The sequence below is a fragment of the Amblyomma americanum genome, chromosome 6 (genome assembly GCF_052857255.1).
Source record: "Amblyomma americanum isolate KBUSLIRL-KWMA chromosome 6, ASM5285725v1, whole genome shotgun sequence".
NCBI lineage: Eukaryota > Metazoa > Arthropoda > Arachnida > Ixodida > Ixodidae > Amblyomma > Amblyomma americanum.
Genome location: NC_135502.1, coordinates 29319470 through 29346517, shown reverse-complemented (window position 1 = coordinate 29346517; position 27048 = coordinate 29319470). Strand labels below are relative to the sequence as shown.

Genomic DNA, 27048 nt, shown 5'->3' with positions numbered 1-27048 from the left:
ACTGTGGGCGCATTTCAGTTGTCGATTACAGATGACGTGCCTCATCGTTTTCAGGTGTAAACAACGCGGCTTACATTCTTAAATTCTGTGCCATCGGGTCGCGTCTGCCACTTGCCACGCCGCTGTGACAAAGAGCGACATTCACCAAGGATACCGTAGCCTCGTCGGGTCGCCACTGAGAGGCCATGAAGTGGTTCGAAGGTTCTATCCCAGAGGCGATCGCTTTGGCCAAATCCAAGCAGCAACTCTTCCTAGTGTTCATCGAAGGTAACCAACGTCACAACGCTCGTTATGTGTATTTGCAGCTCTTTGCTGCTGACGTGCAACACGCTCACATTGGTCGTGTCATCGCGAACGCGTACCGCAATAGTTCTGATAGACGTGCGCTTTGCCACATCGGGACTCGCGCCCATTAAACCGCTTGCGTAATTTTCTTTTGTTCTTCCGCCTCTACCACTGCCGTCTCAGGTGCAAACTCAGGCATGTCCATTCGGTCACCGCTTGTGGTGAGAAGACAGGCATGCCTTGGGTATTTGTGCGCTCTTAACCATGGACTCGTCAAACATGGCGGCGCCCGCAGCTGATTGTGGGACGCGTTCCGATTTGATTTGGTCATGACACGGCGCAAAATGGATGGTTTTCAGCCGGCGGTTGACGAAAAAATCATCTTTGAAGTTTAATTATGTCCCTGGGAGTGTCGATGCGATGTAAGTCTGTAGTCAATTGCGTCCCTCGCTGAACTTTTTGCTGCACAATATGCAGGCTTATTGTGTTTTGGTGGTAGTTTGCTCACGCTCGAGGAAAAAAATACGGTCGGCGTTTCACAGTATGCCTCGGTTACAGGGGTTTTTTCTCTTAATCTGCTACCTGAACGCCTTGAGGTAGGCTTGAGCTAATTCGTTACCAGCGCTGCAACAATGGCTTCAAAGCCCGGGTTTTGAAAGGCGCTCCAAAGCACCTGGGCACACCCAAAGCATCATTATTTCGTTAAAGCCAAAAATGCGTGCAGTTTGCCCTCAAATCCATGACTTCTATGAGCTGTCGCTGTTGAAGGAAACGTCGCTTTGCACATGAGAAAAATGCATGTAGGTTAGCTTGTGGCAATCTTTAAATGTATTCAGTTTTAGGCTCCAATTGTGCCCATTGATCGCTTAACAGTGTGGTCTTGGGACTGTGAAAAGGGCAGTTTGTTAACTTGAGGAGATTCTAGGTCTCCTCGATACGGCTGCACTTTCCGCACTAGTTCACAAAAGTGCCGTGTCAGTGTAGTGCCAGTTCTTGCGGCGCGAGTGTAGCCCGACACTAGTGCTGTCGGTGCAGCGGCCAAATCGAGTGCAAAAGTGCAGAAACTTTCGTGTGCTGCGGCCATGTACGTGTTGGTGTTTGTCGCGTGTTTTCACATATGCGCGAGATTGTGTTAGCTGCATTGCACGCTGTGTATTTGCTCCAAGTGGCACATCTCGTGGAGCGGCTATGAACTTTGTTAATTCCAAAAGTGGTGAAGAATTTGACACCGTTCATTCCGTTGCGTTGTTTAAAGGGGCGCAGGCCGGTCGACCGTCACTGATTCAACGGGTACTTCGAAGAGCCAACAATTAGACAGGTTATTCAGACTACCGCTCGAGACGATCTTTTACAGTCCATACGCGTGATTCAGGCTGCTTCCGTCCTATCGAAAAGTGACTACGGTTGTCCGCCAAGAGTTGCCTGATCTATATTTGAACTCAATCGCGTTCACTTTCGGCGGACGGTGATGGCGACGTGACTGTCAGAGGCTAAGTGGCAGGCGAAGGTGTGGGCTGACGGCGACCTCAAGCCCAGTCGCTGTCGTAAGCGGAGGTACTGATGTCGCAGCAAGCCACAAATGTTGCGATCGCCCACATATTATAAAACATCTCACAATCTGCCTCTTATGGAAGCGCTCCATCATGCTGCGTCTATAATAATAATTGCACACAAAAGAGAAATGGTGTAAGCAACGTGCGAGGCTGGACAGAAAGATGCGAACCCATACACAGTACGTACTTCCGTACATGCTCCATGCCAGCCAGTCGCTTACGCGCGTACACAGACACGCGCACACGCGCGCGCATACACACACGCATACGCGCACTGTCATTTCAGCTGTTTGGTGAGGGCCCGGCGCAGATGCCGCGTCTTTCACGGGTACGCGGCCGTCTCAAAAATGGTCTCAACGCCGCTCACAAAACAAGTGGCCGCGGAGCCGTCTGCTACGGAGCGCGCCAAGCACCTTGCCCTACTTGCACGAGAAGAGAACTCGCCGGGAGGCTAGTGCAGCAGTGCAGAAGAACTCGTGCAGCACGAGGCCAAATCGAGTGCCGAAGTGCAGGTGGCACTAGCTGCACTGTCAAATCGAGTGCGAGAGTGCCGCACTTCCTGAACCGGTGCAGAAAGTGCAGCCAAATCGAGGAGACCTTCTGTGATCTAGATACAGGACTGTTGCTTTGCCAATAAAATTTCTACTATTACTTCGAGAATTTAGCATTCGTTGTCTTTGTGTATCAGCATTATCCTTTAGATATGCATCTGTTCTGGCTTGTTCTACAAAGACTGATTTTCTTGTTGTCGTTTGTTGCTATGCAGGCCGGTGGAAACTGTTGGAAGTGTTGTAGTGCTCATTCTTTGCAGTGTAGTGAATTGTTTATCTTCTAAGCACATTCTGGACTGATAGGCGCATCGCGTAATTAGCAAAAGCCCATTCTTACAATCAAAAGGGTCTGCGATCTGATGCTTGGCTTTATTAACAGAACCTGCTTTTCTCACTTGCCTCCACTCCACAACTAGTGGAGGTGGTGTTTGGGGGAGACACTGCTGGAGGTTAGATGAAACCTAGTTGACACCATTTATAAGCATTTCTTGCTCAATATTCTAATAGAAGCAGTATATGAACGAATGGAGGTGTACTAGAAAAACATTGGAAGAGCCATGGGCCTTCATTGAAGCTGTTACAGTAATATTGCCGGGGTCAGTTTTGCCTTTCTTGAGCCGCAACTGTAGTAATTTTAAAAGCTAAGGCAGCAAGGAGGAGTAATAGCATTGTCAAACAGCAGCTTTTATGAAGCACGCATTGTGAGCAAATGTGACGCTTCTTTTTCAGGAAACGATGAACTGTCAAAATCCATGGGAACGACGTATGAAGATGCCACCGTCTCTTCCAAGCTGCAGGGTTCCAAGTGTGTCGCTATCAAGCTTCAGGCTGGCAGGCAAGTATTCCACTGTTACATTGCCTTCTTGTGAACGAGGCGACATGCCTACTGAGCAGCACGGTGTATTCATATTTCCACATAGTTGGGGATCTGGTTGGGGCTTCAGTATAAATAAAGACAATGCACCTGCAGCAGCATGCTTGCATGCTCTCTCCGCTATACAGTTGCAGTGCCTTTGCTGTCAGACCTTCTTCGGATCTCTTCTTAAAGGGCCGCCTTTGTGGCTCAGTGGTTATGGCGCTCGGCTGCTGACCTGAAAGACGCAGGTTCGATCTCGGCCGTGGCGGTCAAATTTTGATGGAGGTGAAATTCTAGAGACCCGTGTACTGTGTGATGTCAGTGCACGTTAAAGAACTCCAGGTGGTCGAAATTTCCGGAGCCCTGCACTACGGCGTCCTTCATAGCCCGAGTCACTTTGGGACGTTAAACCTCATAAACCATAAACCATATTTCTTAAAGGAATACTGAATAAAAGTCTAAAAATATTGAAAAAGCACCACATTTTCATTCATAAGAAATGATTACTCTAGCATGCAGTCATCATTCCAGTTATTTTTGAGTGGATGGCTGTCTTTCTAGTGTTTAATCAGCAGCCACCAGGCTGCACTCTGCGTGCTCCTGGGAACGAGGTGGCAGATATGACGTCAAGCCTACCCTCATTAGCATCATATGCAAGTTGGCAGTGTGCAGTTGGGGATACCCTATCTCATGCCATGCTTGTGAGCGTTTGTGCTAAACCTTTCATGAATGTGCGGTGACTCCGAAAGATCAAACAGAGCTCTAGGTGCAGTATCGTACGTGGAAGCCAGATATAAATGTGGTATCTGCCGGTTAGGCAAAGCATTGCAAGCTCGCTCCTGAACGAGACGGCGCTCGTTCCTCTGGTTGGCGTGAGATGGTGCTCTTTGGGTTCGCCGTCACTGCTGACGGTGGAGATTTTTTATTGCTTCTGACCGAATCAGGCAAGTAGTCATCCAGAGTATACAATCACAAGATGCAGGCAGAGAATCTTGAAGCGCTGACTCAAGGAAGGCAAATGTAGTGGACTCTACAACGAAGCAAAAGCACGCCTAATATGTACACTCACCTGCAGTCTGTGTTGATGGTAGCTTGCGACGGATAGGGCTGATGTCTATCCCATGTTGTCGGAGCTTTGACAGGCGGCCACTAGGCGCGGTGGTTTGAGAAAAATTCATTAAAATAATTAATTTTCACTCATTTCTGTTTCAAGAGAGTTGGTTTCGTCACTTTCAATACCACAGCTATCATTTTGGCCAGAAATCTCGGCGGCAATTTTTTTGTCCTCTATTACTTTATGGAAACAAAAGAAACTAAGTCTAGCACATCACTTGAGCGGATGTTTGTGCTGAATTGATCGTTAATAATTTGCAGTCGATACACATAGTGAACTGAATAGAAACAAAATGTGTACGAGGGACACCTTAAAGGAAAAACTTTACATAAGAAATAATCTCTAACTGCAGCGAAGCCAAAGGATGGCTTCAAGGGAGGATGCAGCAGGCCCCCTCACCGACGCACACTGCTATGTGAGACTAAGGACTGTTGTTCTGCTTCCACAAAAATGTGTATAGCTGTCTGGGTGGCATACATACACTTTGTCCGCGGCGTCCGTTGCAGCCAAATATATAGGCAGGGTCTCCCACCACGTTACCGCATGCAAGGATGGCTGCATGGGGACATAAGGATGCGCTCAAGCATTCCCACAAATCATCCCTTGTTTTTCAGATTTGTTTCTTTTGGACCACTGTGTAATCTTCAATTTGAGTTCAGTATGGAATTCTCTTGTTATGCCTTGAAAACTGGCCTGCTCATGGCTTCTTCAGCTTTGTGATTAACAAATTTTTTTTGGTTGCCAAGAGGCTTTCAAGGTTTTATTGGCTTAGGTTTCTTTCTCATTGTGTGGGCGTGCATGTGCTGATGTATGTAAATGGGCATATTGTCGCCATAACATGTCAGATTGGTCTCTAGCATGGCATAAGAATGTACTGAGGGACTATCACTACATTCGCCGGAGAGCCCAGAATATGTTCAGCATCCCTGGGACTTCTGTTGCAAGCTGATAGATAATGCTGATACTTATGTCCCAACTTGATGGTGCTGGTTGCTCAAGATGCCGCTGCGTCAACTCGATCGTCATTTTTACTGGCCTGCCATGTCAAAAAGTGCAAATAAAGTTGTTTGCTCTGTGAATAAAATCGTAAGCATGCTAGAAATCATGCTTTTGTATCATGAAAGCTGTGGGGATCAAGCAGCCCTCAAAGCCCATACACAGAGGTCCTATTCGCTAGCACACGGTTAAGACTGTTTATTTGATCAGGTCAGTGACCCGAATATAGTCGTGATAAATAGCAATGAAGGAGCGCCAAAAAACGCCCGACCACCATATTTTTGTACTCCGTTCACTCTTATACGGAGATTCGATTGGCGGGCTGAACGGGATGTACCCAATTACCTGCGCCCTCCTCAGAGGAAAACTGTAATTGCCATTGAAAATTTAGTTTTATGGGCTTTAATGTCCCAAAGTGACTCAGCTTATGAGGGACACCATAGTGGAGGGCTCCGGATGATTTCGACACCTGGGGTTCTTTAACAAGCTCTGACGACGCACAGTACATGGGCCTGTAGCATTTCGCCTCCATCGAAATGCGACCACCGAAGCTGTGATCGTACCCGCATATTTCAGGTTAGCATCTGAACACTATAACAGCTAGGCTAACTGCAGCGGCTTCACCCTTAAAAATGTTGCATTTTATGCTTATCGCTGCGTCTTGTAAACTATTCAAGCATCATTACTGCAGTCCAGAGCAGCCATGATAAAAGCAAGGACTGGGAACAGCATGAGCTTTCGAGGCTTGCTGTGCTAGAAGAGCTGGAATGTTTGTGGCTGGAGCTCTGGTGCAGAATGCAGGTATTTTGATCACAATGCTGTTTCTCACACATGTAAATCTAATGGATAGGATGAAGTGGAGCATCCAACCTTGGATCATAACGTTACTCACAGAATTCACTGGGCACGTCAGGGTGATAGCGTGGCCAAATGGCTTCTCTCTTTCAGCGTCATTTTGATAGAGCGTATTTGTTTATGGCCTTCAGAGGTTGTTTGGTCCACTGCGCTCCAAATTACTTTTAAGTGCAAAAGAATGAGGATTACCAATGTGCAAGGTGCACTGTGCAATAAAATTGTTATTCCAGAGCAGAAAAAAAAGTGTCTATGGAACCTTGATTTTGTGAAGTTGCAAGAAAAAGACAGCACAATGATCTAATGCATTAATGCATGAACTGCTGTCTGAGCAGCATGGATGTTTGCACGAAGTGCCAGGGCCAGCATCTGCTATGCCCTCAAGACACAAGATGACATAGGCACCTTCCTCAGAGTAACGCTCACTTGCAGTCACCGCAGCGCTGTTGCAATGACTGCCTGACACATGAACCATGAAGCGCGCACGCAAATGTCTACTACACCCCCAACATATAACAGAAAGAAGCAGGTGCTTTACCCAGCATAATGCTTGCCTGCAGTATGAGGCACCATTGCAGGAATGCTAAACACAAGAACCACGGAGCACGCATGAAAATATGTCCTGAACATACGAATGAGTGAAACAAGCACCTTCTTGAGTGTAATGGGCTCACTTACAGTACGGCACTTTAGGAAGGAATGTCAAACACAAGAACCATGGAGAGGGTGCTTAAGAGTCTTCCATACCCTCGACAAATAGTAGAGTGAAACAGTTGCACCTTTCCCAACATAACGAGCTCACTTGCAGTACAGTTTTGTGTAATGATTGCCGTACATAAGATGCCATACCCTCAACATATAATAAAATGGAACAGGCCCATTCTTCACCATAGTGCTCACCTGCAGTATGATGCTGTAGCACAAGAACCATGAAGCACATGCGAGTATAATGGATGTATGCAAAACTTTGCATACAACCAGCTGCACAAAAAACTATGCAGTGCACCAAGCAGAGCCACGAGAGCTGCCTAGACTGGGACTGAATATCGTAGCTCCCTCTGCATCTCCGCTGGCCATGCTATCCTGTTTTGAGGCTATACCACCAAACATGTTCTGCCCAGAAAGGCGGTCTTTTGTTTAGTGGGGAGAGTGACGGTCTCTCTCTATATTTCTTGCAGTACGCACTCTAGCTCGTGCACCTCTTAGTGTTTCCGCAGCAACTACATTTATAAAGTTTGCCAGTGAAATTGTTTTTCTTAATAGTTTAGTTCTCGATTACTGCAGCAATTAATATAGGTATTCCATTAAACTTAATTGAACACGTCATAGTATTATTGTGTCTGGGAGTGTTGAATTCATTCTGTGCCACTTTCTTTTGAGATAGCAGTGCCTTTCTACATCCTTTACCCAAACCAAATAATGTTCATTGAACAGTATGAAGTTTGATTGTGATTAAAGTTGGAATCAGGGGCCTTGTTCGTTCTCAGAATTTTAAAAATTGTTTCCTGTCTAACCTGCCATTTACCTGCTTTTTCAATTCCAGTGAGCCATGCCAGCAGTTTTCACAGATCTGTATCCTTTGTTTAAAGCTGTGAGGGCAGGTGTTTTTGTTGGTGACACGACGCATGAGCGTAGACAAAACAAGAATGAGAAGTGCTGAACAGTGACAAGGTACAGAATTGCAAAAGTAGTTTGACATATGAGACTACAGGTTTTTGCAGAGAAGCAACAGTTCTGTTGATATCAAGAGCAGGGCAGATTTCTTCACAGTCAATGCGAAGACGAAGATGCTTTTGCTTTGCATTAAAAAGTTGCACGCAGAATGTATCCATAATAGGCACAAGAAAGGCGGGACATAAATAAGCACACGTCTTTTGGCTACCATTTTGTTTTTTTATGTAAAAACGTGAAAGCCGCGACAGTGTGAAAGTGGAGGTAATTTCTATTTTCACCTGTGTGTACTAAAGGTGCTGATAGCTGGTAGCCGAGAGTGTGGATGTCGTGTGTGTGTGCCGTTAAATAGTTAACGCTAACAGGATTTCGGGTTGAGGGTTCTGGCTCCAGTTTCAGGAGCAAGGATCTTCATGTACCATTATTTATAGGCTTGTGAAGTGGAACATTTCACTTAGGCAACAAATTTTTAATAAGGGTAGAGGGAGGGAGATCTTTATCATCAGCTCAGGTATGTGTGCAACTGCACAATTCCGCACCTGGTGCTAAGAATAGTGGTGTCATATCGAAGCTAATTTGGACAGCATACTTTCATCAACCTTACTTTTGCACCATTTTATATTTGAAACCTGTTAAGCCAAATCTCTCTTTAACTACACTTTATGGGAGGTATGCCAGCAGGCATGAAGGCTGGGTGGTGTAGCAGTGCAGTTGAGTGCTGTTTCTTCAAGCTCTTTTATTTGTGACTCAACATCTGGCCTGTATTTGGCACTTGTAAAATTCGTTTTTTTTAAGGGACAAGCTTCACTTCGCCAGCTTAAGTTTGACCTTGAATGTAGCTAGAGGTCAAACAAGGAAATGACACCTGTCTCACGGAATCGGCCCAAGGGAAGGAAAATGAAATGAAAATTGTTGTTTTAGGAAAGGAAATTATGCCTGTCTGGCATATCTACTGCACACCTACACAAGGAAAATGAAATAAATTAGTTTTAAGGCAAGGAAATTATGCCTGCTTCACATATCGGGAGGGGGGGGGGGGGGGGGGGGAAGGAAAGGATGGATGCCTGTCTCACATTGCACCATTTTCTTTCCCCAAAAAACCAATTTTTTGTTTTCAATTTTGCTTTCTGAAATTATCTGCAGTGCTTGTGTGTCGTTTAGAACTAGATTTGGTTCTGTATCCGGCATACATTGAGCTGCAGTTGTAAATATCACTGAAGCTATGTTAAATATACACTGCCTTGTGTGAGCGCCTTTAATGTCGTTTCCAAGAAAACAAGATAGTTAACAAATAAAAAAAAATGCCTACTACTGTGTGTGTATCAGTATGGCTATCTATGGAAATCGCCAGTCGCGCAACCAATAACGTCGCCAGGGAGATGCAGCTTTTCGCTTTGGACCAAGGTTAACCAGAGCTATACCACCAGCAATTTTTTAAAATTTTTTTTGGAACTCTCTGCTCAATGTGTTTCCTTCAAGGCTTCCTTGAAGTTCCTGTGTTGTTGCTGCCAGTTCATTTATGTGTGCTGTCCCGGCATTTCATCCCTAACTGAAAAGAATTCAGACCCTGTTGTGGTTGTGCCTTCAAGCTTCTTCATTGGCTGCAATGGCATCCCACTCGAGGTGATTGCTGGCAGTGTGGAGCCACCTGAGCTCCTGAACCGCATTGAGAAGCTCTTTCAGGTGGGTTTGCTGAGCAAAGGAATTTGCCAAGTCAAAGTGAGAAGTGACTGAGCACAGAATTTGAAGTAACAGTCCTCCATGTTTGCATCCAGGAGCCTGCTCCTGTCAATGACAATGGCAACTTGCCAGCTGAAGTGCACCTTGAGCCAGCGCCTAGCACACCAATCACTGCAGCAGCGGCAGCAGCAGACGCATCATCCACAGAGGCCATGTCAGCAGCTTCCCTGGAGGACAGGGTTGAAAGGTGAGGTCGAAAGGTGACTGCTATGCCTGGAAGTCATGATTGCGGTCTGTGATTGTGGATGTAGAAGTCTTGATTGTGGTCTGTGAAGAGAGGCATTTCAGTGAGTTGCAACCAATATTTGAAAAGATCGGTATTTGTAGGGTTGCTTAGGTGTGCATGTGGCCTTGGTTGCTGAGCATCCATTCAAACCAGTCAAGTACTCTAGAAGCTGTACATTTGCTAACAGAACTAACTCAAGCATGAAAGAAAGATTCATAGTAGTGTTATCTGCAGGTGAGGTTCTAGATGCCAAATATTGATCCTTCGGACAGAATAGAAACCCAACTCAAGTGTTCACTTAAGACGTGCATGTGGGGGGCTGCCTCACGTGGTCTTGTTTTATTAACACAACAGCGTTAAGGAGCTGGTGTTAACTGGTGTCTTGTGGAGGAAAAGCCGTGGTCTTGTTTTATTAACACAACAGCGTTAAGGAGCTGGTGTTAACTGGTGTCTTGTGGAGGAAAAGCCGTGTCCTTGGTGTCTGGCTGTGAGGGAAAAATGGCACATCTTGGTGGACGCCTGAACTATGCTGTAAGGGAAGGGAAATGATTTTCCTTCCCTTAAGGGAAGGGAAATAATTTTCCTTCCCTTAGGCATAGTACAGGTGTCCAGGAGAATTGCCAGACCAGCATTATTCCTTTCCTTAAAACCAATTTTCACTTCAATTCCTTTCCCTAAAACCAATTTCCTTTTCAATTTCCTTGGACAGGTGTCCTTTCCTTTAAAAAATTTATTTTCATTTTCCTTGCCTTACAATGCAGTTCTGGTGTCCACCAAGATATGGTTCCTTTCCTTAAATTGTCCTTGCAAGGGGTGGCACATGAGAATGGCCTTGGGTGGATTCCTTGGCAATGCTGCAACAGGCTGTCCAGTCCAGCTCTGAAAGGGGAAGCTTAAGCATCCTCCAAATTTTTGTTTTATAATAATGACTTATCTTCAAGGACTGGTTAGGGGAAGTGGGTAGTGTAATGTGGGGTAATGGAAAACAATTTTTTTTTAACGCTTATTATTATACCCCGGGCATGCAACTTTTCTTGGCAGTTTCCAAGAAACAACACATATTAGCATCATACTTATTGTGTGCCTCATTTCTAGAATGCAGCATGTAGCTTTTGCAACCTTTTATGACCGGGCTTCAAAATTGTATTGCAACACTCTGCTCATAATTCCCCTTTGTGCAAGTTTCCATTCATGTTTTTTGGGTGGGCGGTGCAGCTAATTTTATGCATTAATGCTTGATATCTTATAAATATTCATTTGTGTGTTTGTTGTTTGATTATTCATTTGTATGTCACATATTTTTTGGTTAGAACATTGCATGGGGGATTACAGATCTGAGGTATCAGTTAACAGGTACGCAGTGGCACAGAATATATGATCACAGGCAACACTACACAATGCGTGATGCAGTTAATTCAAAAGCGAGTGAACGATTACCTGCTGAACAATAGTAGTGAAATTAACTTTTATAACCTGAATGTGCCTTGGAAAAGCTGACCAAGCACGTAGTTTATTACAAGATCAATTTGATGGAGCCTATAATAGTAGTATAAGTACGTAATAGTTGTATTGCTTCAGTACTGTATGGGGCAGAAGCTTAGGGATAAGGAAGAAGCTTGAAGTTAAATTGCAAATTGCAGGAAATGTAGTGAGTGGTGGAAAGGAAGATAAGGGTACCATTACAAAATGCAGAGAGCAGAGTGGGTTAGGCGGCAAGTGTGAGTCGGTGATATCATAGCTGAAATGAAGAGAACATGGGCAGGAAATATAATGCGAAGGAGCGACGACCGATGGTTCATTAGGGCTACACAGTGGATTCCGAGGGAAGGCAAATGCGGCTGGGAGTGACAAATTCCGGTCAGCAGATGAAATTTAGGAAGTTGCAGAAATTGCTTGCTGTATCTGGTGCATGACAGGATTATTTGGAGATTATTGGGAGAGGCCTTTGTCCTGTAGTGGGCTTAGGTGGGCTGATGATGAGTGATGCTTACTAATTTTGCATGCCATTTGCAATTCATACGGATAAATCAGAGGCACATAGACTTTTTTTGATTGCAAATGGGTACATGAAATTTGGGAGACTTCTTTTTGCCATTTTTTCCAAATGCAGAGCAAAACGACTCGTTGAGGAGCGGCGGCTGCAGAAGATGAAAGAAGAGGAAGAGGTAAAGACATCTCTAAATGTTTAACTCTTTACATATTATGAAAGAATAACCGATTTTGAGTGTTTTAAATTAAAAATCATTTCTTCAAGAAGTGCCGAATGCTCTGTGCATTCTAAGACATCAAAACTTTACCTTATTGGTTATACTTACGAAGGAAAAATCTCGAGTTATGGATGCAAAACTGTTCAAAAAAATATTCGTTAAATATGCTGGTAACACCAAAAAATACAAGCAAAGCAAAAATAAGCTCCTGCATGGAGTCAGAAAATTTACAAAATACAAAATTTAGCATGTTTGAACAGCGCGAGGAAACAAGGACTAAGCAGGAAACACGCACATATGTGATGCGCTGACTATCGACTGAATTTTTTAGGAAAGACTCATGGTTACAAAGCCTCCAAAGCTAATGGCGTAGGTGCGCAAAACATAAAACACACAAAAGCAAGAACAAGTCAAAGGACACACACCTAGGAAAGTCGAAAATGACCAATTTCGCATACCTATATGGGCATTAACCCCATTAACTCTGTCGCGGCATACCCTCCAGGCAGAGCTTATGTGTCCCCTCCAGTTTTTACTTGGTATTGCGTTAACTGAGATTTTCAGTCACTCAGAACTATTTTGGCTAAACAGACTCAGGTCCACACATATCTACTTGGATTTGAGTCTAACTTGTCCAGATTGTCAAGAGAGTGGAGAATTTTATTGAAAGGTGGAGAGGGGGACCTGAGGCTACTTGCTTTAGCCTGTGTAAGATGTTTGGGAATGGAAAGAGAAGGACCATAAAGGTAATGTGGACAGAGATGATTGCTACTGTTATTGGAGGTTACTTTAATATGTGCTTTTTCTAACTGCCTTGCTGTGCATGCAGGCCGTGAAACAGAGCGAACTGGAGCGAAGACGGGTAGCTCGTGAAATGCAGCTGGCGCAGCAAGCTCGTGAGGACCAGGAACGTCGGGAATGGGCGCGCAAGCGGGCCCAAGAAAAGGAAGAAGAGCGCAGGCATAGAGAGCGCATCCAGGCACAGATTGCTCAAGACAGGTGAGAAAACTTATGTGTGGCCTTGCTTGGGAACAGAATCATGGGATTTTAGCCTGGGCAGTAATTTGCAGTGGTGGCTTAGTGGTTTGAGCATCTTACTGGTAGGCTACAAGGCAAGACATTCTTAGAATTTTTTTTCACAACGCACAAACGTGGCTTCGAATTTTTTTGTGATGCAGTGTCCATTGACATGTCTAGAGTGAGAAGAAAATTTCATAAAAGAAATTTAAAATTTGCAGACTTGAGAAACAAAGAATATCTTGACTTGCACTATCGTTCAAGGAGTGCCACATAACAAACTGGGTCAAAACAGGTAATAGTGTCACGAAGAAATCTGCTCCGCAAGGTGACTATCTTGGCAGTAAATGATAGCAAAGAAAAATGCCCATTCTTCAAGCTTTTCCCTGCAAAGAATGGCTTCCACGGTTCACGAAACAATTTTTTTAGATTAGTATTTTCTGGTAGATTTCAGCAGTGAAACTTCGGGACAGCATTAAAAATGAGGTAAAGAGGATACAACAGTTTTCAAAAAATCATTTTTTTTGTCCATTTTCTTGGTGTTCAAAGCCGCGTCATTTTCAAATCCAGGGACCGGAAAAAAATGTTTTAATTATCCAAAGATCGGATCATCGAATGGCCCCACAAAAGCTGTTAAAAACTTTTCGCATCATTATGAATTTATGTGGGGGAAAACTTGGGAATGTTCTTTTTTTTTTAAGGCAAGAACTGTGCAGCAATGACAGTTTTTCACAGTTCTGCTAGATGGTCTGTTGTGTGGACAAAGTTGAGAATGTCTAAACAGAACTGCTCTAAAAGGGTATTGGCTTTCGCTCCTCTTTCAGTGTATGACACAATACAGTCGCCGACCGACTTGGCGGCGATCGGAAAATGGTCCGAATAATTGAACAGTGCGAAAAATCCGTGCACTTAAAAAAAAAAAAAAATCTTCCTCTGCAATCATGGCTTATTCTTTGCAAACATCTGAGAATTTGAAAATTTTTTCTGCATGGGATAATATGTGACAGAAGGGGTCAGCATTTTTCACCAATTTACAGCACGCTGCTGAAGCGGATTCACACTGGCGAGTCGTGGAGGTCGTGCTACAGGTTTGAGCCAACTCATTGTGCTCCCTCCCCGCTTTCCTAGTTGTACGGAACCATAACTAATTGACCAAAATCAGCCGCACAATGTCTGCGACTCGCCATTGCAAATGCGCCCTCAAGCAATGTGCATGACCATTACCATGTTCGCTGCACTGGAGATGCCAACAGGAAGCAGTCGTCTCCCTGTTGAGCATTCAGAGCGATGCTGTCCTGCTTTGAGGCGTTCGCTGTTATGTGTATGAGTGTGCTCAAGAGCCTCCTTCCTGTATGGATCTTTTCGAGCGTTAGTTCTTCACTGTTGTTGGTTTTCAGTGAGGATCTGAATAGGCATGGCTGAGAAGAGACAGTGGCTGCGATGACTTGCTTTGTTCCACACAGGGCAGATCGGGCTGAGCGGTACCAGCAAGAAAAGACTCAAGAGGAGCAGCGCAAGCGGGAGCGCGAGGCCCAGCGGCTTCTCGAACAGCAACAGAGGGCTGCACAAGAGGCAGCAGCACGGAGGTAATGATGAATGCGGCACCAAGTCTCCTTTTTTGTTTGCTTTTGTCCTCACTGTTTCATTAGGCTTTTGATTGGGGGAGGTGCTTGCAGACAAAAAGAACTCGAGAAGACGAGTGTATTTGTTCAGTACACCCTGAGGCTGCAGATGATGGTTTGAGGAATATTCATGAGGTTTTGTGGGTGAAGCCAGACAGTCCATTCAAACACACATCAGCGAAACACCCTGACTGGCGGCAACTGTGGGTGGCATGAAGGGAAACAACGCGCTGGCAAAATTTTGTCATGAATGCTTAGACCAACGCAGCAGTGGCAGTGGTTTGAGCATCCGCCTCGCATGCAGTGCAGGGTTCGCATGTGGTGCAGGGAGGTGCAGGGTTCAATCCCTAGTGCCGTGGGGTACTCACCGGTCATACAATAGGTATAAGGCTTCCTTCTATCCATCGCATTGCCCCTCCCACTGCCCGTCATGCAACTGCGTCCAACGCACTCTATACCGCTCCTTGTGGAAGTGCCATACCCCACCCTGCCCCAATTACCTCTTCATGGGAACCTGCTCTATCCAGCACTAGCCTGGTCAATCAGCAGCAGCTGATCACACAGGCGTGCAGGATAGCAGAAGCTATCGGAGCCCTTGACCAAAGTCTTTCAATGCTTTTCTGGTCACGAAACTCCCGCCAGAGTTTCATATAGGATCAGTGCCAGCCGCTATCAGTGCTACAGTTTGCAGAAGTGCATCGAGCCGCTGCTGGAGTCTGACCGCCGTTATATTTCAGACAGCATTTGTACATCTGAGCATTCTGGATTTTTTTACTACTGTCTTATTAGCTTAGGTTAGAGTGTGTTCTAGCATTCAGCTTCCAAGGAAATATGCGCTTTGACGATGACAATGTTAATGACCCACGAATGCCTCATTTGAACAGATGTTTGCCTTGGAACTAGCTGCGAAGCGTTATAATAACTTAAAATGGCAGGGCGTGAAATTTATAGTTTGACAGGGCACACCAAACTTCCATTAGACAAGACACAAGGCCATTTCCTTATATCACACCTTGTATCACAGGTAGTTTTGAACGCACGCCTGGTAGTATATGCCCTGTGCCAGTGCCCGTTCCCGGTAGGATGCATGGGGCTCTCTGTGTGTCAGAAAAAGTCAATTCCTGCGAAAATTGGTTCCGGGTGCATTTTTTTTCCTATGGTTAGTTAATTCGAATATTTTTCGTGGTACCAATGACTTCGAAATAATGAGGTTTTACTTTATGTAAGCGAGGGTAATGCACATTTCACAAAAGAAAAAAAATTTAATTATCAGCAACATGCTCGTCACCGTCCGAAAGCTGTGTGGAACTGGATTCGGATGTCAGGTGAATGTGTGGGCCGACAGTATGCAGCTAGGCTGTTTTTGGGCCTAGCTACAGGGACCCTCCAATTGCTGTCACACCTGCTGTTATTCCCACTTCAGAGATGCATGGGTTACAATGTGCCATGCAATAGGAGGGATTTTTACATGATCACCTGCCCTGTTGGACACGTTGACTCGCCCTTCGGGAGCCTCGTGCAAAATTCCACAAGTGGGCTTCCCTGCATATCATAATTGACCAATGTGAGATGGTGGAGCTCAGGCTAAGAGGGTTGTGATTTCTCGTGATTGTTCGAATTGGGTGGTTGTCCGTCTTGTTCTCGTCGTGTGTCATATGTGGGAAAGCCTGCTTGCGGAATTTCGCATGAGGTCAAGCCTAGCAGCATCTGAACGTGATCAGTCCACGTGATAAATGACATAGAAGAAAGCGAACAGGACATTTGTGCTTTTTTCCTGGCACTGTAAACTCAGATTATCGGATAATTTGCCCAGACATTGAGGCTTTGCCTTGGTCAAACTTATGAAGGTCAGCATGGTATACGATCGCCGGCAAATACTTGGGAATGTTCAAATATTCGGAAATTGTTGAATATCAATTTCTTTAATATGGATATGAACCAAATATATCAAACGTATTCGATTCATATTCGAAATTTCACAGCCACCGTGGTGCCGTGCGTAATGCAAAGTCAACACGGAGTTCTCCTTTCTGTTCCCAGAAGCCATGGTGCTCGTTCATTTTTTTTCTGTCTCCACTTGCAGCCAGGTGGCAAGGATACAGTTTCGTCTGCCAGACGGATCGTCCACTGCTCACACATTCGATGCTGATGCCACCCTTCAGGACCTTCACAACTACGTCGTTGAGGTACAGAGAAAGCTGTCTTCTCTTATGAATATGCAGTGAACCTTACTGGTAATGAAATTGGAGGGAGGTGCTTTTTTCCTTGTTAGCCCTTGAAGTGCCCATGAAAGCACCAAAAATTGTTCAAGAAATTGGGGGGACGTTTAGATTCTACATAGATGTGGTGATTGGCAGCACTTGAATCAAGTCAAAAAGTTAGGCCCTGTTGTAATCATTTCTGACTGATTGATCTTTTGGTCACTTTTTGATTGTTTAACAGTTTCCCAGTTCATTAAACGCTCTTTCTGCTGTCTGATTCGGATAACTTCCTCACCTTTGCAGTCACTCAATAAGTGAATATTACTTTCAGTCAGCATAATTGCAGGTCTTATGCACCACATCATCCCACCAGTTAGGAGCCAGTTAGGAGGAAGTGTCAATTCAGTCAGCTGCTGACATATTTCTTTGTTAATAAGATAAAAATAAGCACCATGATTCTAACTTTGGCATTCTTCATTTCATTTGGCATTCATGATGTTTTGGTTTTGGTGAGCCCAGTATGGTTTGTGTCCCCCTTTTGCCTTCCAGACCGTGCAGCCGAGCTTCTCAAGTTTCACTCTGTCGACGACCTTTCCGCGCCGGGAGTTCACTCAGGAACAGTACCGCAGCACTCTGCGCGAACTTGAGCTGGCCCCGTCAGCTGTCATCCTTGTTGTGCCTGTCAGCGTGAGTCACTTTCCCCTTGACGCTTTGCACTGAGGAAATAAGAAGCCCTCTATACTAAAATTGATCTGACCAGCAATAACCTACACTGTATCAGCGTCTTTACTACAGTAGACTCTCGTTAATTCAAACTCGAAGGGACCCCAGGATTTTGATTGAATTATCAGGAAGTTTGAATTATCGGGAGTTCTCGCATATATGACTCTGAGCAAGATTACAGTGCACATTACAATTAATTATCCACTTAAATCATATTTTAAACATTTCACTCTTTAATTACACAGTAAAAACAGCAGAGGTGAAGGATCCAGAACAAGTTTAATGGAAATTTATGGCTGACTAGACCGTTTGAAGAAATCATGAATTGTTGATTGTTTTTTCTTTACATGTGCATTAAGAACAAAGTTCTCTATTCCATTAAGAGCAGCCAGCTGTTCTTGGGAATTTTCTTCTACAGTCAGAAATTTGCGGACCTCGGCAAGGTAGTGGAAGGCCTGTGCTGCTGTCACAGAGGATTGCTCTTCTGATTCCTCTTCACTTTCGCTGCTGTACTGTGCTGGCAGCACCTCAGCCACCAAGTCGTCCAGGGTGTCTTCCCTGCACACGCAGAGGTTATCATCGGCAGCCGCAAATTCACTGAGGTCAGCAGCTATGTTGTGTGCTTGGAGTGCAAAAAGCACTAGCCTTGCTTCATCGCTCTCCATTTGGGGGCAGTCTTCACCTTCATTTCGAGCGCAGTCAGGCAAGGTATCACTGGTGTGGCCTGGTATGCGGAAGGCATGCTGGAAGCAGTTCCGTATCGTTGCTGATGTTACTGCACTCCATGCGTCAGCTAGCATTCCCACAGACGACAGCAGTGTTACGCTGTACGACATGGAATTATCCATGCATATTAGCATCCTCTTAAGGAGTAGCTTTCTGTAGTTTATCTTCAGACATTTGATTACCCCCTGATCCAGAGGCTGGAGGACAGCTGTTGTGTTTGGAGGGAGGAATTCAAGACGAATTGCCTCCAGCCCCTCCACGTCACCGTGAGCGGGACAATTATCCACTATCATCAGCACTTTTCTTTAATCGCGCTTAAACCGCACGTCAAGCTTCCGCAGCCAATCCTCAAACAAAGATTGCGTCATCCATGCACGTGTATTTGCTGCATAAGAAACGGGAAGAGTTCGGACGCCTTTAAAGCATCTCGGACGCTTCGATTTGCCAACAACGAAAAGTTCGGGCTTGTGACTACCATCCATATTGGCACAAACCATGACTGTGAGCCGCTCTTTGCTCAGCTTTCCGCCGGTGCAACGTTCCCCCTTGCGACACAATGTTTGCTGAGGAAGGCACTTGAAGAACAGTCCCATTTCGTCAGCATTATAAATGTCAGCTGGGGAGTATTCAAGCAGTAGGCTCTGATGACGCGTCTGCTGCCAGTCGGTAGTAACCGCCTCATCGACCGCTGCCGCTTCTCCACTTACAGTTTTGAAAGTGAGGCCATGTCGCTCCTTGAATCGCGACACCCATCCATCACTGCACTTGAAGTCTTCAATTCCAAAGCGCAAAGACAGTTGTTCGGCCTTCTCTCGCAGGATTGGTCCACTTACTGGTAGACTGCAGCTCCGAGCGCGCTTCAGCCAAAGAAAAACTGCCTTCTCAAGCTCCGGATGCGCCGCCTCCCTAAGCCTTTTTCTGTCGGGAGCGAAATGGCCTGCGTTGTTTCGCAGCTTGTCTTTCGCTTTCACAATCGTTGTCAGCGTACTTTTTGTGATTCCATACTTCAATGCCACAGAAGTCTTCTTCGCTCCAGCCTCAACTTCTTCTATGACTGCCAATTTTTCTTTCACAGAAAGGGTTCGGTACTTCCCCCGCGGAGACATGATGCTACCAACGCGGGCGACCGACCAGGGAAAGAAAAGCGCAAGCGGTCACGTGATTCGGAATTGGCCGACGCTACTCGCGTCACTTTCGCACCTTTTTTTTTCCCCTTTTCTCGTGCTCTTTGTTTTTATGTCAGGTTTTACGTCAGTTTTGAGCGTTTTGACAAACGCAGGTGGACAGTCATCATTTCCACAAGTTTTGAGGGTTATGTGCTTTAATTTCGAACTTCCTGCTTTGAACTGGCTAGCAAGCATGCCAGCAAGCCACGGAAAGTTGAGCAACAATGTGCCCTTCGGGAGGCTTTTGTTTCGAACGTTTGTTTGTTAGGCTCTTGTTCGCTTTCTTTTATTTTTTTAGGCCATAGTGCGCTTATTTTAACATTTTCCGCTGTTGTGGTGATATAAGAAGTCAGATTTTTCGCCAGTGGTGGCAACGATAGCCGATAATTTTCCGGTATGGACAAGCAAAAAGTACGAATTAACCGAATTGCGGTGTTTGAATTAAGCGGCCTTAAAATACATTGAAAACATGGCGAACCAACCAAAAATTTGATTTTTGTTTGAATTAACTGAAAGTACGAATTATCAGAGTTTGAATTATCGCGAGTCTACTGTATATACCAGTTGTTGGTGATCGCATGTCCTAAAAATGCTGTCCGATAATTTGTCTACTTACTAAACATGCAGTGTTTGTTTAGGAAAGAAAGATATAGAAGTATGTTCCATCTTTTCTAACCATCCCATAATGTGCTAAAGACTTATTTTCAGTTGTCTGATTTCACGATATCACTTTTTTGATTTCATCTGAGTCTTGTAGAAGTACCATATTTGCTCGAATATAACACAGCCATGGGTACAACGCTAGGGGGGAGTTAGAGCCCACATGAAAACGAAAGCATTGCATGTACACTGCGTCATCTTCCACAGTCTTAGTTTCATTTAAGAGGCAATATATTTAAACCTTAGTGTAATGAACTTCCATGTAGTGTATTCCTCAATTTACAAGTTTGTGAATTCCCCAGTGCTTCCCCTATTGAAGAGTGTCTGCATTTGTGAACTCCATGTATTCAAAGCGTTGCGGTAGTTGACCTATAATGAACTCTGTACGCCTACCGTCTATTAGCTCACTCTGCGTTACTTGAAATTTAGCCCAAGTTTCATAGCTATAAAGCACAAATCATCATGAGAAGAATGTCTGCGATTGCAACGAGTGAACGCGGTTGGCTCGCAGTTCTTGCTTTCCGCAGTCGACGCCTCTCTGTGGCAAACCGAACAATCTCCTCAGCTTTCCTTTTTTTGTAGTTCCTCGCCAATTGTCACTAGAGCAGTTCATGTTCAGAAGCAGCACAAAACAACTGGACATAGCAAAGAAGGCACGGAACGAGCACTGCATGCCCATCACTGCCGCTCGGTTGCTTGCGTGATTCTGGACCTGACTGCAGGCGTGCGGCGAGAGTGTGTACGGCGGAGAATACTGGCAATGCAAGGCAAAAACGAGTATTTTCTAGGGCAGGGGTGGCCGAGCTGACTGAGATCGGGGACACGTGGGAAGAGGCAGGTGCTTCCAACTCCCCTAGTCCCCCCGCTCCATGGGCGCTGGTGTCCTGCGGTCCTCGGTGAAGAAGCGGACGACCGTTACGACTGTTGTGTCCCATTATGAATGCGATTGTGAAGTGTTCCTTTGTGTTTATGACTTATTGTAATGGGGGAGAGAAGGGCGGGGAACTGGTTTACTGGGCACATTTGCTAGTGATTTCAGCTACATTTATTTTTTATTTTGGTTGCCTTTCTGCACTGCTCCTTCGAGTCTAAGCCTGAAAACTGCATGTAATGAAGGCCTGCATTTAACAAAAAATTGCGGACTTTTGTCAATGTCATTATATACCCAGGTTTAACTGTAGTTCAGAAACACATATGACACAGTCGAGTGGTGTAAAACCTCCCACGCAGTGGCGCCCATGCCTCTGCTTTCCGCCGCTGCTTCGTGCTTTGCACTGCTCAGTGATGTAACTGTTCCTTTTTTCTTCCCTTCCCTGCTTTGTGCTTTGCACTGCTCAGTGATGTAACGGTTAGTTTTCTTTTTTTTTTTCTATTCCCTGCTCCCCATTGCTCTTTTTATTACCTTCCTTTTCTCAGTGGTCTGTGCCACTTTCTTACTGCATTCATGGCTAGCCTTTTTTCCCTGCACCTCGTTCACCTTGCCTCCATGGTGCCAAGATCTGCAAAAGTTGGCTTATCACAACTCACAATCCTGGCGGTTGAGCGATCTCAAAGAGCACTATTTTATAATCTTGAATATCTGTTGGCCTTGTGATTATGCATTTACATGTCTGAAGGTACCGTCATCATTGGAACGCCAGGTAAGTCTACAGAAGAAGTTCAAGGAATGCACTGTGAAAGTAGAATCAGCCCCGCTCTTGCCCTTCGCTCCTTCCCTAGCTGTGCCACATGTGAGGCAAAATGCAGTGACAGCCTGAGAGCAGGACAAGTACAAAGCAACACATGCATACCCATATATTGTGCCCCCATCCTGCCTACCATTTTTTTTTGTGTGTGTGATTTCTATTTGTAAAGAAAGGGGCTGCATTTCTGCAGCACGGGCAGTCCAGATACGGTGACAAAATTCTTTGTCTCCAGAATTACTACATTTGCCGACTGATTTCCTGCTTCCATAAAGAAAACTATGGCAGAGCCACATGCTGTCACATGCCTCAAAATGTGCACCACGTTTGTTGCATTGCTGCAACATTTTATTTTCGCCCACATCTGCGCAGACACCATGCAGTATAGCCGTCCCAGCAGCCCTGAACAACTCGGGAGCATCCCTTCTGAAGCTCCTGTGGTCTCTGCTGGCACCATTTGGTGTTATCTGGAGTCTCTTTGTGGGGCTTATCTTTGGCTCACCTGACCCACCAGCTTCGGCTTCAGTTTCAGATAGTGTGAGTGGTGCCGCTAGTGGTGCCGGCCAGCGTAGTGAAGCTTCGGCTTCATTTGGACCACAAGAGTCACAAGCAGCCCAAGGGTGAGTATGCACTTGTCTAGGCTGGTGTGTTTTCGAGCTCGCCTGAGGCTGTTCAAGCCCAAGTACAATTGAGCCCCGGTATAACATTGTGTGTTCAGCTGGAACTGCCTCTACATTGTTGATTTCATTTCATTAGCTCTTTGCTTACCATCGGAAAGACGGGCAATGAGTAGAACCCCACTGCTACATGCCAAGATGCTGTGTTTTCCCGGTTGCTACATTCTCGTGAGCCAATCCCGCCTAAGCTCTCATAGAAACCCCCCAAAAGTGTAACAGCGGGTTTCTACTGTATTAGTGTGGTGCGCATAAAAATTTTGTCAACCATTAATTTCGAAAATTTTCTTCATTACAGCACAGCATAGTGTAGCTAATCAAATTCTCTTTTCAAAGCTATTAATAAAAGCACAATATATGCTGCTTACAAAAGAAAAAATCTTTGTCATAATTTGATAGGCCTGTACAAAAATTCTCAAAAATATTAAACATAGAAAACAGGAGAACAAAAATCTAGGAACGCATTGCTTGAAATTTTAATGATGCACTGTGAAATCACACGCTCACAATTAGGCTGTGCATATGGGTTCAAGGCTTTGTGAAAACAGATGATAGAATTAGCTTTTTTTTGCACTAATATTGCATTCGATAAAATTTTGACTGCTGCTGTACATCTCATAGGTAGTCTGTTGTCCTTAAAAGCTTGATTATTGTTTGTGTGACAAGTTATTTTCAGTGGCATTGGCTGATTCTTCGGCCTCTTTGTTGCGCATTTTCTGTGTCTGCAGGGGAGCACGGCGACGGCGCTCAGCACAACAGCCAGCTGGTGAGGGCATGTACCAGCGCGACGGGAATGTGTACCGTTTCTCGAATCAGCGCTTCAGTGACGAGGACGATGACACCAATACTTGGAATGGGAACTCCACACAGCAAATGTAGCCTCCTCCCTCCAGCTTTTGTCCGCTGGCACAGCTGGGGACTGTAAAAAGGGAGGAAGTGTGGAGTTTGAGGCAAGGAATGATCCATTTTCCTTGGTGTCATGCCGAAGGTAAAAGCAGTAGTGGAGGGGACGCTGCAATATTAGTTGGTACTTGTGATGAACTGAGTCATTACAAGCTTTCGAGGCATGACTCGTAGTCCTGTGCACCTGTGCCTTCACGGCAACACAAGGCAACATGAGTACACCTGTTAGCGCAATTGAAGAAACTCCCTGTCCCCACCTCCCCATATTAAACTCTGTGTTCACCATTTTAAAAGCCTGTTCTTTGTGAAAGTCTTGTATACTGCGAACATTACCTAATAGCGTCAACAACAGTGTTGATATTCAAAATGTAAAAGCAGTGAGATGGTCCCTTACTTTGCTCACAGGTGTATATAGTATGCTCCTAATAGGCCAAAGAAAGTAAACTGAGATATGCTGCTCTTAACGATTTGCATCTCATTCACTTTCAACTCATCCACTTGGAGCATTCTCAGTTGCGCTGCGGGCACAGTGCAGTGAGACACGGTGCAACAAAAAAATTGTGGCATCCGGAAAATGGCTATCATTTGCTCTGCCATCTGCGTCTTATGGACAAGGAAGAAACAGAAATGCGCTGTTGTATGCAGAGAGCCATTCGGAGTATGACTTGTATAGTGTTGGAGTTTTCCTTTCAGTTTTAGGGGCTTAGTTGGACCACAGGAACCACAGGATGTGCATAACAAATCAGTTCCTTGTTTGTTTTTTGCCTTACCAACTTTTTCTTTCTTGGACCTGAGGCACATTACCCATTGGCTTCACTAATGGGTAAGACTTGGGTAGGGAAATGTATAAGCAGAATGTGGAGCCTTTTATGTTTGTTGTTAGAGCATCACTTACATAATGACTAGCCACTAAGTTTACATGTGGTTCGTGGCTGCACCCGTATACTACGCACCACACTGAAAATTTTTGCTTGGTTTGTGAAGTTTACTTTTCCAGTCATATTCTCAGCCTTGTGCTGCGGGAGAAAGAAGGCGTTATTTGTAATGCATGATTTGTATGCACTGTTGACATCGCTGAGAAGTTGCAATTGTACCTGCTGGGAATTTTGGTTCTGTGATAGGAATATTAAATTTTCTTTAGCTAATATTGAAACTCGGTCACTACTGCAGGGCCCCATTATCAAACATATATTTCTGGGCAGATTTGTTTGTAACTGTCCAACAGAAAAATATTTTTATTTTTAATAGTAACGCTGCTTGTTTCCGCACAGTGGGAAATCTTGTATCACACGTGCTGAAATTCGGCTTCACTGGACGCTGCAATCATTTCTCGCGGTTCTTCTACTCTTCTTGACAAATAAGCAAGAGGCACTAGGCTTATACTATAATTACAAAGGTAGAGGCACGCCTTCGGGCACGCATGTTAGTATTTCCCAAAACTGAGGCTTCATGTTATGAGATGAAAATAGCCGTGTCATCATTCTTGGACTCTCAACAATGGTCAGCCGATCTTCCTGATTCCAAGAAAGTTTCACACTTCCTTAACAAACTTAATGATGCATACATGAGACGACCTAAGGACATTGAACCACGTTATGGACAAGCAAGTTAACTTCGGACGGTATTTTTATGTGTATTGGCTCAGAACAAAGCATTCTCCTCACTTTTTCTTTCTAAAGACCGCACTCTTGACGAAAAGTATTTGATGTGGGATCATGAGGCCATTATTTTAATCATGACCCTCAGCTCATATTGCCGTGGTATTGTTCACAATTCCAGCTTATCTTGTAAGAGATGTCACTGAATATGTCGAGAAAGGAGCATTCTGCAGCAAAGAAATAGCAGCGAGGCTGGAGTAAACATTTGCTAGTATGCTCAAGTCTTATGCCTTCATTCTGGGATCTTTATAATTTTGTCTTTTTTTTAGTGGTACAAACGTGCACATACTAAGCAGCATAGAGGATGAAAGTTGTTGTACCACATATCTGGTGCCATGTATTCGTGAAATGTTGATGCGATCATGTCTCGGATTAAATTCACACTAAATGGGGCTTGTCTCAGATTAAATTCACACTAAATGGGGCTTCTTCCATGAGCCATCTTCTCAATTCTTGCAATAGTAGCTTGCTGAGATGTGAGTAGCTTGTCATGGTGATTGTGTAGTTTTTTTTTTTTTTCCAAAACAAGATAAATGAGCACATTCCTGTACTGTACATGTATCGCTGCCTTGTAGAAGTAACAGGCGAATTGTTCGCTACTTGCGGCATTTTTCCTCAGCCTTTGCTGTGTTGGGAGGACAATAAATACATTTGGAATGTTCACTTTGTGTGAATGCTTTACACAGCAACTTTGTCTTTATTGTTTCCTTAGACACACTCTAAGAGGGGGCTGAGGCTAAAGGCAGCAAAGTGCCTGACGAGGGTCCTAGCCCCCTTGCTTATTATACATTGAACCAAGAATAGCATAACATAAAGTTCGGTCAAGTAGTAGTCGTAGGAACAGACAGTGTGAATTAATGCCGTGTTACACTGCTGCTGCGAGAGGGGTTGTGAATATTCTGTTTATGATGTACTGGTAACAGGATTAGGCATCTTATGATGGGCAGTGGATAGATTCAAAGGAGCATCTACAGCGGCTTTGATGCGAGGCAGGCTAGGCCTAGCAGCGCCTTACCTAAACCTCCTGACAAAGTTCTGCCACGCTTTGAACTCTTCCGCCGCCACGCTGCCTTGTGGCCTCCACCTCTCCCCTTGCACGCCATTTTGGCACGGACAGTTTTCTCACATGCTGTTCTGGACGACGATTGGTTCTCTCTCGTTCTCCTCATCCGTTGCCCTGGGAAATGTGCGGAGCTTGCGTTTTCCTCGTTTATTTCTTTTTCAATTGCGTCATTTTCCTCCTAAGCTCAGCATAGCAGACGTTCCATGCGCTCTGTGCTGTGCGCTACCGCTGAGCAGTGCTTTTGCTCTTTTTAACTGCAGCAAATGGCCTGAAAATGGCTACACGGCTATGTGGCTACACGTGAGCATAAGAGGGGACATCTCACGGAGAAGGTGAAGTCCTGCTCACCGTGGCAGGTGGCAGTTAATGATTGGTTGCAAGAGCCTCGCAAGAGCAGGCTGGGTCTCGCAAGCTCCACCGATGGCAGCACCTGCCATCGCACAGCAGTGGTGCATCACTTAACCGCTGCACCACTGCGCCAGAAGAGAGATGAGGACTCCCAGGGATCCATGAATGTGAAGTATAGAATGACCAATGTCGTGGCGTTAACAGAAGAGTATGAATACGCCAGGAACGAAACATGAAATACTGAAAAATCGGCATGTGGTCAGTGAGCGTAGTTCGTAACTCCGACTGCTCACGCATTTCCGTCGCATCGCCCAAGCAAGTGCCATTGAGTCTTTTTTTTTTTATGACACCACAAAGGGTGTCAGCTGGCGCAAGAAGCAGCGGGAAGATATAATGTTCCAACAAACAACACCATTGTTTGCAAGGTAACACGTATTAATTATTCTTAGAGTTTAATATATCCACTGATTCAACATTTTCTCTAGTTCTTGCTTGCTTCTTATGTTTTTATATTAAGTGCTGAGGTAATGTGTGCATTACATATTAAAAATCCC

At 44.9% G+C, this 27048-nt stretch overlaps 1 protein-coding gene across 1 annotated transcript; it reads left to right on the top strand.

Moving 5' to 3' along the window:
* LOC144136520 (UBX domain-containing protein 4-like) lies at window positions 1-25768 on the top strand. The gene is made up of 12 exons (XM_077668898.1): window positions 1-267; window positions 3119-3224; window positions 7751-7779; window positions 9443-9561; window positions 9654-9805; window positions 11955-12009; window positions 12881-13050; window positions 14532-14654; window positions 16774-16876; window positions 17441-17578; window positions 22221-22468; window positions 23251-25768. Exons 1-12 carry the CDS (start codon window positions 186-188, stop codon window positions 23399-23401), a joined length of 1476 nt encoding a protein of 491 aa, XP_077525024.1. The 5' UTR covers window positions 1-185; the 3' UTR covers window positions 23402-25768.
* The last annotated feature ends 1280 nt before the right edge of the window (window positions 25769-27048 follow it).